At 41.0% G+C, this 15,970-nt stretch overlaps 1 protein-coding gene across 2 annotated transcripts in view; it reads right to left on the bottom strand.

The window, feature by feature from the left end:
* Window positions 1-15,970, bottom strand: part of PIR (pirin) — a 94,187-nt gene that overhangs the window by 53,439 nt on the left and 24,778 nt on the right. For both annotated transcript variants that reach the window (XM_006164694.3, XM_014582614.2), the window contains exons 4-5: window positions 10,528-10,611; window positions 6,647-6,853 (exon numbers count right to left, since the gene is read on the bottom strand). In XM_006164694.3, the coding sequence (XP_006164756.1) occupies window positions 6,647-6,853; window positions 10,528-10,611 (291 nt within the window). The remainder of the gene's footprint in view (window positions 1-6,646; window positions 6,854-10,527; window positions 10,612-15,970) is intronic.

The raw sequence follows: 15,970 nt of genomic DNA, 5'->3' as shown, positions 1-15,970 counted from the left end.
TCCCTCAGAACCAAAACAAAAACAAGAAGCAAAAACTCGGGTTTCTAAAATGAGCCGATCAAATTAGGTTTCCAGAAACTGCCTCAAAGAGATAATGAATATCCATTTTTAAAAATCCACGTAAAAAAGGTTTAATTTAACATTGAATATTACAGTATGTTAAGCCACTTTCTTTTTTATTTGTATCTATTTTTCTTACATGGAAAATATTGATGTCAAAAACTTTTAACAAATTTGCTCATTTGTACTATCTCATAAGATACACAATATTGCTATAAAGCGATAATACCAACACTAGCAATAGAACTATGGAGTCAAGTTTAAAATATTTGTGCTGTTCTTTTCGTCTTTAGTCTATATCCCACTCAAAATGTCCAGTCAGCGAGCTATGTTTCAAAGTCCTTAAAATAGGGACTGAACAGTGGTGCAGTGGTAAAACACAGTGCTCTGCATGGTGGACCCACATGGGAAGGTTCTGTGTTTGCATCTGGAGACCTCCCTGAGTATGCTGGGCACACGTAAGTCTATAATCCAGGGCTGGCTGAGGCTGGGGGTGGACTGAAGCATGAAGACTGTTGGTGGTGCTGTCTCTCCTTCTTTTTCTCCATCTATCTCTCTTGCTCAGGAAATACATACATACACACATACATACATACATACATATAGCTTTTTAAAAAAACGTCCTGAGCCAGCCAGTGGCATGGCAACTGGATCCCACATGGCTAACTGTGCAGTTTAAGTCCCAGACCCAGCAGTTTGAAAACCACATGCATGTGTGTTTATGCCCAAAATCTTGAAAAAAAGAAATACAGAGAAGGGGGGGGCTTTCTCACTTTCTCTCTCTTTCTGGCAATAACACATAGCCTCTAGCAAGTTTTAAAAAAATCCTTAAAATAAGAGATTATGTGTGGTTATGTTGCTGGTATCTTGACACCGTTTTTTGGATCTTCATTATTTTGGGGGGTTTGTTTTAACTTTAAGTTTTGGGTTTCTTTTTTCTTTTCTTATTTAACATGATGTTTTAAATGTGCAAATATTTACATCATCCAAAAGTAAAAATAAAAAGACATTAAGAGATGTCTCAGATCCATCCTTTACTTCCACCCTCATCCCACCGGGAATATTTGTTAAATATCTAGTTTTTAAATCCGCCTCAGAGTGTTCTGATTCATAAATAAAATAAACGAAAGGAGAGGCCTTTGGAGGGAGGATTCCTGTCTGTTGCAGTGTTGTTTTCCCTTTGCCTGCTCTTTGGGACAGCTGGAACCTGTCATCTCAAGCTTCCTCTGTCACAAACCTACTTCCCCACTCACAGCCTCTGCCATTAGGAGATTATCGGTCATTCTTTTTGAGCTAAACCCAGGATCTTGTTGGAATACTTCAAAGGCAAAAGAAAAAAAAAAAGACCATGTGCATATGCTACCTGTTTTCAAGATCTAATAGTCTTATAAATGCTACCTGGCAAAATTGTTCTCCTGAGCTGGTAAGGGTAAGCGCGCAGACTTCTGTGGGAAGAGAGGTTCAGCTTCGCCCACAACACAAAGTGAACAGAGGCAAGCTCAGGAAGACAGGGGAGGGGAAGCTCCATGTAAAATGTTTTGGATAGAGTCAAAGAAGTCAAATTTCCCCCGAAATGGAGAAATTGACAGAATGCAAAAATGTTCTGAGTTTACTGTCCAGTATTAAGATTGCCAAATGCCTATTGCCATTTGGCTGTACTCAGAAAGAATTTCTATGAAAGCCATATAATGTATATATATCCTTTTAAAATTTTTGCCATAGGGCACATGCACTTGCTAGAGACAGAGACAGAGAAGGAAGGAAATTCAGAAGGATGGCCATGCTGCAATCCCTTCTCCTCCATTCTGCTCAGGATTTTGGGTATGCTCGCACATGTGTCTGGTGTGATTTTCAAGCCACCAGGTCTGGAACTTGAACTGCAGAGTGGGCCATGTGGGATCCAGAGCCTTAACCACCATGCCTCTTGCTGGCCCAACTATATATTTTCAATTGTATTATTATATTTTCCAATTTACATATAGTTGTATACATGTGTGGGGTACAGTGTGGATTTTTTCAAAACTTGTGTACATTGTGTAATGATCATATCAGGACAATGGCCACATCCACTGTCTCAAGCACTATCATTACTCTGTGCTAAGTGTTCTTGAAATCCACTCTAGCAACTATTGCGAAGCACACTGACCTGTCTCCAACTTCTGTTACCCAGCTCTGCTACAGCACTCTGGAGCTCATTCCACTGATCCACCTGCACTCTTGTATTAGTCAACTATCCCCATCCTCCCTACCTCCATTCCCTCCCCAGCCTCTTCCCACTACGCTCTCCACTTCTAGGTAACCTAATCTTTTCACTTCTGCCAATGAATAAGAACATAAGAACATACAGTAATTGTCTTTCAGTGCCTGGCTTATTCACTTAGCATTATTTCCTCCGGGTTTGTCCACATTGCCTCAAATGACTGGATTTCATCCTTTCTTATGACTATAATTTCTTGTTAATAGATATCTACTACAGTTTCTTTATCCATTTATCTGTTGTTGGACACTTAGCTGCTTCCATATTTTGGCTATTGTTTTTTTGTTTGTTTGTTTGTTTGAGAGAGTTTTGCTATAGGGTGCATGTGCTCACCAAAGAGACAAAAAGCAAGAAATCACCCCCCAAGGGGAATGGCCATGCCACAATCCCTTCCCCTCCATTCTCCTCTCAGGATTTTGGGCACACACCCACACGTGCCTGGCATGAGTTTTAAGCCACCAGATCCAGGACTTGAACCATGGTTGACTATGTGGGAGTCCAGCAACATAGCCATTACACCATCCGCTGGTCCCAATATCTTGGCTATTGTGAATAGTGCCACAATAAACATGGGAGTGCAGGGAGTTCTTTGACATAATGATTTCCTTTCCTTTGGGTAAATGCCCAGTAGGGGAATAGGAAAAAGCATGTGTGTGCACCAAGGGGCTGCCTTGCCTGGGACTTCACCACATGGCAAGGAGAGGCATTTTTGGAGAAAGAATCTCTTTCTCCAGAGAGCTGGCAAAAACCATGGCTGACTGGCTGGCTGATAAGGATGGAATGAGGCTTGGAGAATTTCATACTCTCATGAAATAAACATGTGATTTTGACCTTCTAGAAGTGACAGAAACTATTCAAACCATCCCATTTTAATCTTTTCTCCTATTTCAGTCTTCACTTTAGACTGTTCTATCCCAGGAGAATCTCATTCAAAATTGCTGACAGCTTTCCAAACACTGAATAAATCCTCAGACACTTACAGTCTGGGACACAGAGATACATCTACCTTTGCGGATATCAAAAAGGCAGTTTTGTTACTTGTGAAAACTATAGCATCTTGCACAAAACTCCCTCCCCTTTTGTGCAGATGTAGAAACTAAAGCTCAGGAGAGTTAAATAAGATCTCCCAAAAGCACAAAATCAGACCATTTAACATTTCTAAAGGAGTGTATCCTAATTATTCCTCAAGATAGGTAAGCTTCATGTCTCGGATATCATGCCCCTTAAGCATGCTATGAAGAGTGGTCCCTAGACCACAGCATCAGCATCACCTGGGAGCCTGTTAGAAATGCAAACTCTCCAGCCAGCCGGTGATGTGGCGGTTAAGGCAGCTGGATCCCACATGACCAACTTCACTGTTCGAGGCCCGGACCAGTGGCTTGAAAAATATACCATGTATGTGCATGTGTGCCCAAACTCCTGGGAGGAGAAGAAGGGATTGCATCCTGGCCAGCCCCCAGGAAGTGATTTCTCACTTTCCCCGCTCTCTTTCTCTCTGTCTTCCTTCAGTGAGCCCTACAGCAAACAAACAAAGGAAAAGAAATGCAAAATCTCAGACCCCACCCCAGAACTACTGAGCCAGAATCTGCATCTTATCAAGACTCTCAAGCAATCTACATGAACACTGAATTTGGTCACTTATCCGTTTTCTAGACATTTCAGCTGCAGGGAAGGGAGTTGTGAACTCTATATTGCTTATAAATACATCAGTCTCTTGAAAGGCAAATGTTTGGCCTCACCTCTTAATTTGACTTAGAATTATCTTCCTGATGCAAAACAATCTTTAGTTTGTTTTTGCAAGGTAGGTTTAGATTTTTTAAGACCCAGTTCTTTTTCTTTCTTTCTTTCTTTTTTGAGAAATTTTTCCTATAGGGTACATGCACTTGCTGGAGAGACAGAAAGACAGAAAGCGAGAAATCACCCCTCGGGGGATGGTCACACACTACAGTCCCTTCTCCTCCATTCTCCTCTCGGGATTTTGGACATGCTGCTTGAATGTGCTTTAAAAATATCCTTCAGCCTATAACTGGGACTGGCTCCAACCCTAAAATTGCCTCGTGTTTTCTTTAAGTGAGAGGCAGTTTTCAACTTTAGGGATTCGTGATTTTGCTGGCTTTGCTCATCTATTAAATCACTGATGTGATTTCTCTTTTTAGCTGCTGACAACTTAACTTTTTCTACATAAAATCTAATGGACAATCCCAATATATACAACCAGGCATTCTCATGCTATGGTTGAAGTGGGTGGGGGCAGGGATGTGATCTTCACCATCTACCTCAGTATCCCCTGAAGGTGTGCCCCAGATCCTGAGAGTCCTGGAAACATGGAATGAAAAACACCAGGTGAGATGGAGTGAGCAGCATATTGCACCTGCATTAATTCAGCTTCTCTTAGGCTTCTCTGCCTGATACTACTCCCAGTGATGTCCTTGGGCCTTGGACCAGGTAGACTTCACAGGATCTTAACTCTGTGGAGCTAAAGGGAAGGAAACTTCACAAAAGCTGAAAAGAGCACTGCTCACTGCTTGGCAAAACAGAAACTAGTTGCGGAAATACAAGGAAGGCTTGTTTTCAACTACAAAGTAAGCAAGAGCCTGCCAGGGGTGTGGTTAGCAGTCAGATATGCTTAATAGAAAGTGCACTTTGATATTTCTTCTCTTCAATTACGTCTGGATGCAATGGAAACACAAAGTGAAATAAGACATAGGGATGGTACAGATACAGAACTACTGTGGTTACAGTGCAGGAAAGAAATGCACTGAAATAAATTAAACCCAGTAAATAAATAAAACCCAGTAAATCTCAACCAATAATCACAAGCAATTCATTAACTATGTAATGCATCCCATTCAGTGACTGGTTAGTAGCCCCTGCCAGGCCAGAATCTCAGCAAGTACACATTAAAAATTTTTAATTTATTGGGGCCAGCAGGTGGCATGGTGATTAAGGTGCCAGGCTCCCAAATGGTTGACCACGGTTTGAGCCCCAGACCTGGTGGCTTGAAAATCATGCCAGGCACATGTGCATGCATGCCCAAAATCCCAGGAGGAGAGTGGAAGAGAAAGAACTACAGCATGGCCATCCTTCCTTGGAGAATGGTGATTTCTCATTTTCCCTCTCACTGTCTCTCTCTGTTTCTCTCCAGTGAGCACACATGCCCTACATTTTAAATTTAAAAAAAAATTAAAATTTACATAATTAGTATTTAAAATAGTTTCGAGTACCAGCTGGCTGTTGGGAGGATGACAAAGTAGCTCCCAATATGGCGATGCTCTCAGTGCCAGGTGCCATGCGTAGCACCCAATGTCAGGGACCCTCTCAGACTCTCTCAAATTGCTTTTAAGTATTTATGAGCCCCCCACCTCCACTCCAAAGTCAATGGCCCCAATCATGATGTTGGATGAGGGAGCATACTAGTTCAGCTCCCTTGTCTAGAAAGGTAAGGGCAAGTCTGAGGCTTACTGATTCTCCAGAGTCCTCTGTGGGGATTATCCAAGCCTCCCTCTTCTTGCTTGGCTTCCTCTCCCCTGTCCTGGTTCCTTTCACTGGTCCCCCGGGAGCACTTACTAAAAATGACTTACACAGGAATCCAAAGCTCAGGGTCTGCTTCTGGGAAAGCCCATCTAAAAGAACATGCTACCCAGCTTTCCATTACCTTGAACTGGTTGGTGTGAGGATGCTTAGCCACCCCAGCAGCAGTACTCTTTCCTCCACAAGTATGTCCACAATCTTTGGGCTAAATGAACCTTATTTGATCAAAAAGATGAGACTCAAAACCTAAATAGTGCAAAGTCTCAGTTGAGGAGAAAATGTGTATTTGGGTTCAATAAATGGTCAAATGAATTTGAAAGTATAACTTTTTAATCATGTAGTAGTGTACTTTCCTAACTTAGTAAGGTGGGCATAAATAATTTACATAAATCTCTGCAGAGTGGAATTGGTCTGTTTTTTTGTTTGTTTGTTTGTTTCTTATAGATGGTGATCTTGCAGTACTAAGGAGCTATAATTCAAAGCATAAAATTTCATCATAAGTGAAAGGAATTTGGCTAAAAGTGCATGCATATTAGGGCATACATTGAAAACTGTTCTTTGACCAAATAATATAATGTATATGAGCTTGCTTTCTTGTAATTTTTTTAACCCTATAGGTTTGGATGCAGTGAAAAAATTTCCATGTTCCCTTAGGTTGCACTTATTCTAATACCTATGAAGCAACTCCATCCCTCAAGACATAAACTACAACCCACACAGTGACAGTTAACCCAGAAGGGGCCAGCCTTATGGTACTGCACACTTCAGATTTTACAGACACACAATACCATGGCTTACCTTTATTCCCAGGGCTTCTCCTGAAATGACAGCAACTGTCACACCATCCTTACTGGGTTTAGGGATTTCTTCACTTTTCAGTTCCTGGTACTGAGGTTCCACCATCTTCTCTGAGCTCCTTAAATTAACCCATAGTTGTAGGCCATGGGCTGGTTCCTCTGTACAAGGCATCTCAGCGTGCAGAATGCCCCGACCCGCTGTCATCCACTGCAAACACCAAACCAACAAGAAGGAAAATGTAACCCAGCCACTAACAAGTCTACAGATGAGACAATAATAATGCTGTTGTTAAGTGAGGCTCTTAAGGTGATGCTGTCAGTGTCCCTGGGAGTGGTGAGGATAACAAACATCAATGACAGTGGCTGGCACCCTTTCCAGTTTCCCAAATACTTCCCATGCTTCCACATTTGAAATCAAAGCATCGGTACCGGGATTCCCACATGAATACTCTTTTTCATATCCTTGGGGTTCAGATTGACCTCTGAGATGAGGAGTTGTGGGCAGACAGTAAATTGGTGTGTGCTTCTAGGAGATACAATTTAAGAAGTGAAATAAAGCAGGATTGGGCAGGAGAGAAGCCAACCAACAGCACAGTTACAACGGAGGCCTCAGCCAATCCAACAGGGAGTGCTGGAATTGGGATGAACATTCGGAATTGTCTCAGCTTGAGGCAAGGTGAACATGACAAGGACTTATGTGCAGGTGTCTATTTGAAATGTGAAGGAGCAGTGAAATAGACAAAGAAGAAAGGTGTTAATGAGCAGGGGTACCTGAGGCTCAATCCCACTGGGAACCATGCCTGCCGATGCATCTTAGAATTACTGCATGGAGGGGGGGGAAGCTAGGGTATTTAGACTCCACCTCCAATCCCTCATTGACCAAGACTTCTCACTGGAATGTTAAATCCAGGCTGCCTAGTATACAGGCTAGAAAAAGCCCTCAGGGGGACCAGCAGTTAGTGTAATGGCTTTGTCGCTGGACTCCCATGTAGTTGACCGTGGTTTGAGGCCCGGACCTGGTGGCTTAAACTCACACTGGGCACGTGTGCGTGCATACCCAAGATCCCAAGAGGAGAATGGAGGAGAAGGGATTGTGGCATGGCCATCCCCCTGGGGGGTGATTTCTCGCTTTCTGTCTCTCTGTCTCTCTCTGTCTGGCAAGCGCACATGCCCTATAGCAAAAACCTCTCCAAAAAAAGACAAAAAAAGAAAAAGCCCTCAGGCAGAATAGCAGGACTTGAGATAGGGTGTTATGTACACAGAGGGGACTGTGATCACCTGAATTCAAAGGTGGGTCAAGGGGCTACAAGGCAGGCTATCAACAGCATCTTCCACATAGCCCTCCACATAGGGAGAAACATCCTTAAATAAAGAATTACACAAATAAGTACATTACAATTGTGCTTGGCACTGTGAAGAATGACAGCATACACACAGTGGCCTGCCAAGTTCAAGGCAGCTTACCTGAGAGTAAGAATGGACCAGGGGAAGGGGAAGAAGATTATATACAAAAAGAACAGCATGTAAAAAAGATTCTGAGACAAGAGTATTATTAGTTCAATTACCTGGAAGAAGGTCTGTATATATTTTAGAGATTTCTTTCTTTCAACAAGTCTACGTAGATTTCCCTTTATCTTCCACTTGATAAAGCTGACCAGACCTTGTAATGTAGCCAACTACAGCCTGAGGACTAAGACTAGCCTGCCACCTGTTTTTGTAAAGGTTTATTAGCACACAGGCATGTCCATTCATTGACATATTATGTCTGCTCTCGGTTGCAACAGAGACCATATAGCCCACAAGCCTAAAACATTTACAACCTGGCCATTACTTTAAACAAAAAAAATTCCCAATCCAGACCTTGTAATGTAGCCAACTACAGCCTGAGGACTAAGACTAGCCTGCCACCTGTTTTTGTAAAGGTTTATTAGCACACAGGCATGTCCATTCATTGACATATTATGTCTGCTCTCGGTTGCAACAGAGACCATATAGCCCACAAGCCTAAAACATTTACAACCTGGCCATTACTTTAAACAAAAAAAATTTCCAATCCTCATTCTTTTTTTTTTTTTTAAGAGAGATATGTTTGCTATAGAGTGCATGAGACAGACAGAAAGAGAGAAATCACCCTCCAGGGAAACTGGCCATGCAGCTATTCCTTCTCCTCCATTCTCCTCTTGGGACTTTGGGCATACATGCACACGCACCTGGCGTGAGTTTTAAGCCACTGGGTCTGGGCCTTGAACCACTGTCAACTACGTTGTTGTCCAGTGATGTAACCATTATGCCATCTGCTGGCTCCTCCAACCCCCATTCTAATGAAATATAAAGTAGATCTAAATACACTTCCATGCTGGATCTCTCTTGTCTGACAATAGTTAATTGATGTTTTCCAAAGACATCCTCCCATTTGTAAGCATTTTCCTGTTTTGTTAACAGTTAATCTTGCCATATTTGTAATACCTTGGTTATCTTTTTTATATATAACCGAGTTTGGCAAGACCTTTCTTAATATGGCCTACTCACTGGATATGGAAGGGGAAAACACAGTTCTCTTTTCATCCTTGTCATTTACTATCTCTGATACCATAGGCATCATTTTCTTAGAAAAACAACTTTAAATTACCATTGCACTATTTTTACTTACTTTTTAAAAATGTTTCTTTCTTTCTTTCTTTCATGAGTAAGAGGAGACAGAGAGATACAGAAACAGAGACATGGAAACAGCACCCAACAGGGTCTTGACACCACAATCCACCTCCATCCTTAGTCAGCCCTACATCATGGGGTGTTGTCAGGTAGGTCTCCTGACACAAACCGAGAACCTTCCTAGGTGGGTCAGCCTCACAGAGATTCATCATGTTTTATCACTGCACCACCACTTGGCTCCTTCCCTCATTTTTAAAACTAGAAAAATAAGACTTAGCTCAAAGAGATCATGCATATAAAAATACTAAATAAGCTGAAAGACACTATGCAATTACCACCCTGATCAAATGTGAAATTTCAAAGGCAGAAGAAGTGTTGACTATTATTTCTCAGATATGGCTGCTGAGGGTGCAAATGGCAGAAGTTGCCACTGCCATGATGATGACATGCCCAGTCACCATATCTACCTTTCTAGGCAATCTCCATTCCATGTTCTGATCCAAAGAGAGGTCACTGGTGACTTTTCACCATGACTCTTTGTCCTTCTTTTCCATCTTTAAAGTTCATGTTCATTAAAACCATGGTTCAAACAGGTGCACTCATCATTCCACAAAATATATAATTTTGTGGAAAGTAATGATACAGACTTCAGACTTAAAAAACTGGCAAAGATAATGCAAGCATTTCCTGGGGGTTTTCACTGTAACATATCTTAGACAAGATTAAGACGGTAGAGAGATGTAGGTCATTGTCATTGTGACAACACTTAGCCCTGCAAAGAAGTTCAAAGATAAACAAAAAAATCATCTGAGGTATAGCAGGGAGGTCTACAAAGATGAATACCAAAATGGTCATTGAGTTTCGCAATTGAAACATCATTATCTGAACAGCCTCAGTAAAGGTCTGGAAGACCAATCCGATTTCAGTGAGTAGAGGAGAAAATGGAAAATAAGAAAGTTGAGACAAGTCACTTGTAATTATTCTTTTGAAAAATGTAAGAAAAAGACTAAGTGGGAGCTAAAAAGTGATTGAGGAGTCAAGGAAAGTGTGAGAGTGCAATAGGAGACACCTATGCAGGCTTCCAGGCTGAGTGGAAAGATCCAAAGAAAGGGAGAGAGCACAGATTTAAGAGGAAGAGGGCAAAAAGGGTGCATGTACCAAAATGGGCAGGTTCAAACATATATACCCAAAGACTACTAAACTATCAGCAGTTTTTGTTCTTGGCCATACCTGCAGGTCTCCTGGGTTCAGTTTACCAACATGTCCACAGAAGTCCTCATGGGCCATGCTGCCCCCTTCCAGGAGGTAAGACACCTTTAACAAAAACAAAAACAAAACAAAACAAAAACATGAGAAAAAAGTAGGTCCTTTGTCCATTTTTAAATCAGATTATTTTGTATGAGTTCCTTATATATTTAGGGTACTAATCCATTACTGACTAATATGATTTGTAAGTACTTTCTCCCATTCCATATGCTCCTTTTTCATTAAAAAATGAGCAGAAGACCTGAACAGATATTTCTAAGGAAGATCATGGCAAACTGGTATATGAAAAGGTACTCAACCTCACTAACCATCAGGGAAATGCGAATCAAAGCCACAATGAGATATCACTGACACCTGTTAGAATAGCTCTTGTCAAAGAATCAAAAGATAAAGTGTTGGTGAGGATGTGGAGAAAAGGAAATCACATTATTGGTGAGAATATATTGAGTTGTTGGAAAAGTCATGACATATTTTTGCATAGAAAAAAATACGTCATAACTTTTCTGACCACTCAATAAATTAGTACAGCAATTACGGAAAACACTATGAAGGTGCCTCAAAAAAATAAAAAATAAAACCACCATATAATCCACTATCTCAATTCTGAGTATTTACCTAAAGGAAATGAAATTGGTATGTTAAAGAGATATCTGCACTCCCATATTCACTGCAACATTATTCACAAGAACCAAATTTTGACAAAAACCTAAGTATTTAGCAATGGTTGAACAGATAGAGACATTTATATACCTACATGCAGCGGAATATTTTTCAGCCTTTTAAAAGAAGGAAATCTTACCTTTGGGACAACACTGGTGAACTCGCAGGATATTAGGCTAAGTGAAATAAGCCAGGCAGAGAAAGAAAAATACCACATAATCTCACTTAAAGAAATAGGGAGTAAAGAATGGTTACCAGGATCAAGGGTAGAGGAAATGGGGAGATGCTGGTTAAAGGGTACAGACTCACAGTTATAAAGTATGTTCTGGAGAGCCAATGTACAGTATGGGGGGTATAGTTAATAATAATGTATTGTTTGCTTGAACTATGCTGAGAGTAGATCTTCAATATTATCATGCACACAAAAAGGTAACTATGTGAGGTGGCAATCATTCCACAATGCAAATATATTTTATATTATATATTATTGCATCATACACCTTGGATATACACATTTTAAAATTACTCAATTATATCTCGATAAAGCCAGAAAAAAGGAAAAGTAAGTATCAGTTAGCTGTGAAGGGTTAGCTGCTTTTCCACAAAAAATTTATTGAGGGAAATGTGAGAAGCAGCTAAGACAGTAAAGCAAGAAGTGGGAATGAACCACAGTGACTAGCTACATTAGTCCACACAATGCCTTTTGGAGAAATTTCAAATAGGTGTTCCTTCCTCAGGTAGATGCAGCCCTGAGCATGCCAAAACTCATGGCTAGGGGAGAGGAGCCCCCCTCATGCCCTCATCCCAGAAGACAGAAGATATGGCCCTGCCATGCTGGGCCCTGGAGTTCCGGATGAAAGAGAGCCAGCTCCTGCAGAAACAGCAGGGCCCCTGTTGCTAAGGCCTTGTTCACAGAAGCATGTGGATGACACAATTCAGGTCTCCACACCTTCCCCTAAAAGCAGAATTGGGACATCTCAGGAACAGTATTCTGATACTAGGCACACAAATTCACTTGGCACTTGACATTTATAACATAAGACAAGTGAATTAATATACATTAAAGTTGACTTTTCCATGGGCAAGTCCATACTAAATCTAACAGTGGAAAGAAATTCTGTGCTGTGCGCTGCCAAATAGATTAGCCACTAGCTCTGTGAGGCTGTTTAAGTTAATTTAAATGATATGAAATAAATTCAGGCTGGGGCCAACAGATGGCATGGAAGTCAAGATGGCTGGATACCACATGGCTGACTTTGAAATTCAAGTCCTGGACCCAGTGGCTTGAAAATCATGTGGGGCACGCTTATGTGTGTGGACCCAAAGTCCCAAGAGGAGGATGGAGGAGAAGAGATTGCAGTGTGGCCATCCTCCCCAGGGAGTGATTTCTCCCTTTCTCTCTCTTTCTCTCTCTCCAGCAAGTTCATACACTCTGTAGCCAAACCAAAAACAATAACAAACAAAATGAACAAATAAAAACAACTTCAGGGCTACCCCTATAATCTAGTTAAGTGAGCCAGATCTAATGTGGCCAACTGCAGTTCAAATCTCTGCCCCAGTGGCTTGAAAATCATGCCACACGCGTGTGTATGCAAACCCCAAATCTTGTCAGGATGGAGAAATGGAATAGAAGGAATTGTGGCATGGTCACGCCGCACTGGGTGTTGGTTTCTCCCTCCCCTTTGCATCACGGCCCCCCGCCCCTATCTCTTTGTAATGAGTGTACAATGAGTACACATGCCCTTTGGCAATTAAAACATTTTTTTTAATTAAAATAAGTAAGTAAATAATTCATCACCTTAGTTGCGCCTGCCACAATTAGAGTGTTCAACAGCCCTATGTGCCTAGCGGTTACCCACACTGTATAGCACAGATTATAACAGATTATAGAACACTTCCATATTACAGAAACTTCTATTTGACAGCACGAATCTAGATCAAATGAACTGAAACTCAGCAGTCAGCTATGGGGGCAGGCATTCTGTGTGGGCAGAAAATTCTTCCCAGGATACCTTGCAGTCACAGTACCTCCTGATAGGACAAGTTGCACACCAATTCCAAAAGGCGGAAAAAAACTGAGCCCCTCTTACTTCATTATCTGCTAAAAGAGGAAATCAAGTGACTCTAAAATGTTTATTTTTAAGGCTACTGTGATTATCTTAGCAAACAAAGATTAAAAAGGTATCAAATACTTAGAAAGAACTTTAAATTGCTTCAGGGACATTGTAATATTGTTGTTGAACATATATAATTTAGCACTTAAATCCTAAAATGTTGTGTGTCATGATATGGGCTCTCTTTGTACAAATCTATTTAGATTCAACAAAGCATTTTGCTCTTTTTATACACATTCGTGATATTCATTTGGAATTCTATAAGAAATACCAGTCAGCCTAAACACTTGTAAGAGGTGTGTACAAAATAATGTTTATTTGTAAACCATGTGTGGCTCCCCATTTCAGACATGTGGAGACATTTACATTATTGGATGAATTCTTTGTACAATAGCCATCCTGATGTTTACATTAAAGCTTAATGTGTTTATCCTTTTTCATCTTGGAATTTTTACTTCAAAATTTTATTATCCATTATTAAATGAGTGAATCTGAAAATATAGCCTGTGACTAAAATCCCAACCTAATTACACTCAAATATATTTAACCAAATACAGCGATTTAAATCAGAATTTAAAAAGAATGAATAATGTTTTTTTAACCAACAAGCCTCCAAAAGCACAAGAAACAGACTAAAGATATTATAATAGTCAAAGAACAACCAAAAATTTATGTCCAAGAGATAAGAGGAAATATTTAAGAAATTCTCAACATATACATTGGATACCACTGTTTTATACAAACAAAATTATGATTTCCTCCTCCATACAAGAACCCATCAAATATGTCGAGGCCAGATTGTTTTTATAGTTTATATTTTTGTTTTATTCTAAAGTATAAAAAGTAAACCTAACTAGTTATTTGTTTGTTTTTGGTTTTTAGGGTTTTTTTTCTTTTAACAAGAGACTTTTCTATAGTGCATGTGCGCTCACCAGAGAGACAGAGAGAGAGACAAAGAAACAGAAGGTGAGAAATCACCCCCCCGGGGGGGGATGGCCATACCACAATCTCTTCTCCTCCATTGTCTTCTTGGGATTTTGGGCACACATGCATGCATACCTAGCATAAGTTTCAAGCCTCTGGTGTGGGACTCAAACTGCAGTCGACTACATGGGAGTCCAGCTTTGTAACCATTAGCCATCTGCTGGTCCCTAGTTTTTTAATGTGAAAATTCAAAAAGTTGTTTTACAAATCATAAATGGCAACAGAGAGACAGAAAGTGAGAAATCACCCCCTGGGGGGATGGCCACACCACAATCCCTTCTCCTCCATTCTCCTCTTGCATCCTGGGCATGCACGCACACACGCCTGGCATGAGTTTAAGCCACTGCGTCTGGGACTTGAACCACGGTCGACTACATGGGAGTCCAACGACATAGCCATTACACTAACTGCTGGTCCCGGCAATAGAGTGTTACCATGTTTCCTATCCATTTGTGTATTTGTAAGTAATCATATGATTATCAATTCAGATATAAAATCTATAATATTTTGGGGGCTGGCAGGTGGCATGGTGGTTAAGGTGCTGGACTCCCACATGGACAACCATGGTTCAAGTCCTGGACCTGGCACCTTGCTTTCTCACTTTCCTTTTCTCTGTTTCTCTCTGGTCAAATTAAATAATAATAATAATAATAAATAGTTCTTTTTTAAAAATCTACAATTCTTTTGGAGAGATTTTTGCTATAGGGCACATGTACTCACCAGAAAGACAGAGAGACAGAAAGTGAGAAATCACCCCCCAGGGGGGATGGCCACGCCGCAATCCCTTCTCCTCCATTCTCCTCTCAAGATCTTGGGCACACATGCACACGCACCTGGCTTGAGTTTAAGCCACCAGGTCTGGGACTCAAACCATGGTTGACTACATGGGAGTCCAGTGACATGGCCATTATGCCAACTGCTGGCCCCAAAAAAACCTACAATATTTTTAAAGTAATAAATTAAGGTCAGTTCACCAACAACATTCATTTATGAATTCAGCAAATGAATATTCAATGAGGTCTTATAATGTCCTAAGTACTATGCTAGGAGATAAGAAGTAGAAAAGACAGAGACAGTAATTCTTTTCATGAAGCTTATATTTTTGTGGGAAAGACTGATAGTAAATGGGCAGTAAAATAAGGACTAAATGCCCTGCTGGGTTAGTACAGGCGCTGCGAGAACAGGGAGGCACTGAACTCACACTTATGTACAAGGTAAACCTTTGCAGAGGAAGTGAGATGAAAACAAGGAACAGGAGTAAGCTGGGGGTGTGTGTGGGGGGGAGATGGTGGTGATGGTGGGCTGTTAGTATCCCAGGCATATGTGAGAAAGAACAGGACTCATTCAAGAAATAAGCATGGCAACAGATAAGCCTAGAGAGACAAGAAGAGGCGAAGAAATAAAACCACTAATCGCTCTGTGCTGGATTATCCATGACTCTGGCCTCCTCCAGCCATATCCTGACCATATCATGTGACCACTGTATCACTATAGTCAGCTGATGAGCTGATTAAACCAGGGCAGACCTTTCCACAAAGTGTTAGGAAGAATCGGTGCTCCCTGTTGATATTTCCTTCTACAAGAAAGGTACTCCATTGTTTGTTTACATTCCCACCCTCTTGCTGTACTTCACTCACTCCTCCATCGTA

The sequence above is a fragment of the Tupaia chinensis genome, unplaced genomic scaffold (assembly GCF_000334495.1).
Source record: "Tupaia chinensis unplaced genomic scaffold, TupChi_1.0 Scaffold143678_1, whole genome shotgun sequence".
NCBI lineage: Eukaryota > Metazoa > Chordata > Mammalia > Scandentia > Tupaiidae > Tupaia > Tupaia belangeri.
Note: the sequence above shows the minus strand (reverse complement) of the source record. Positions and strands in the feature narration are given on the sequence as shown.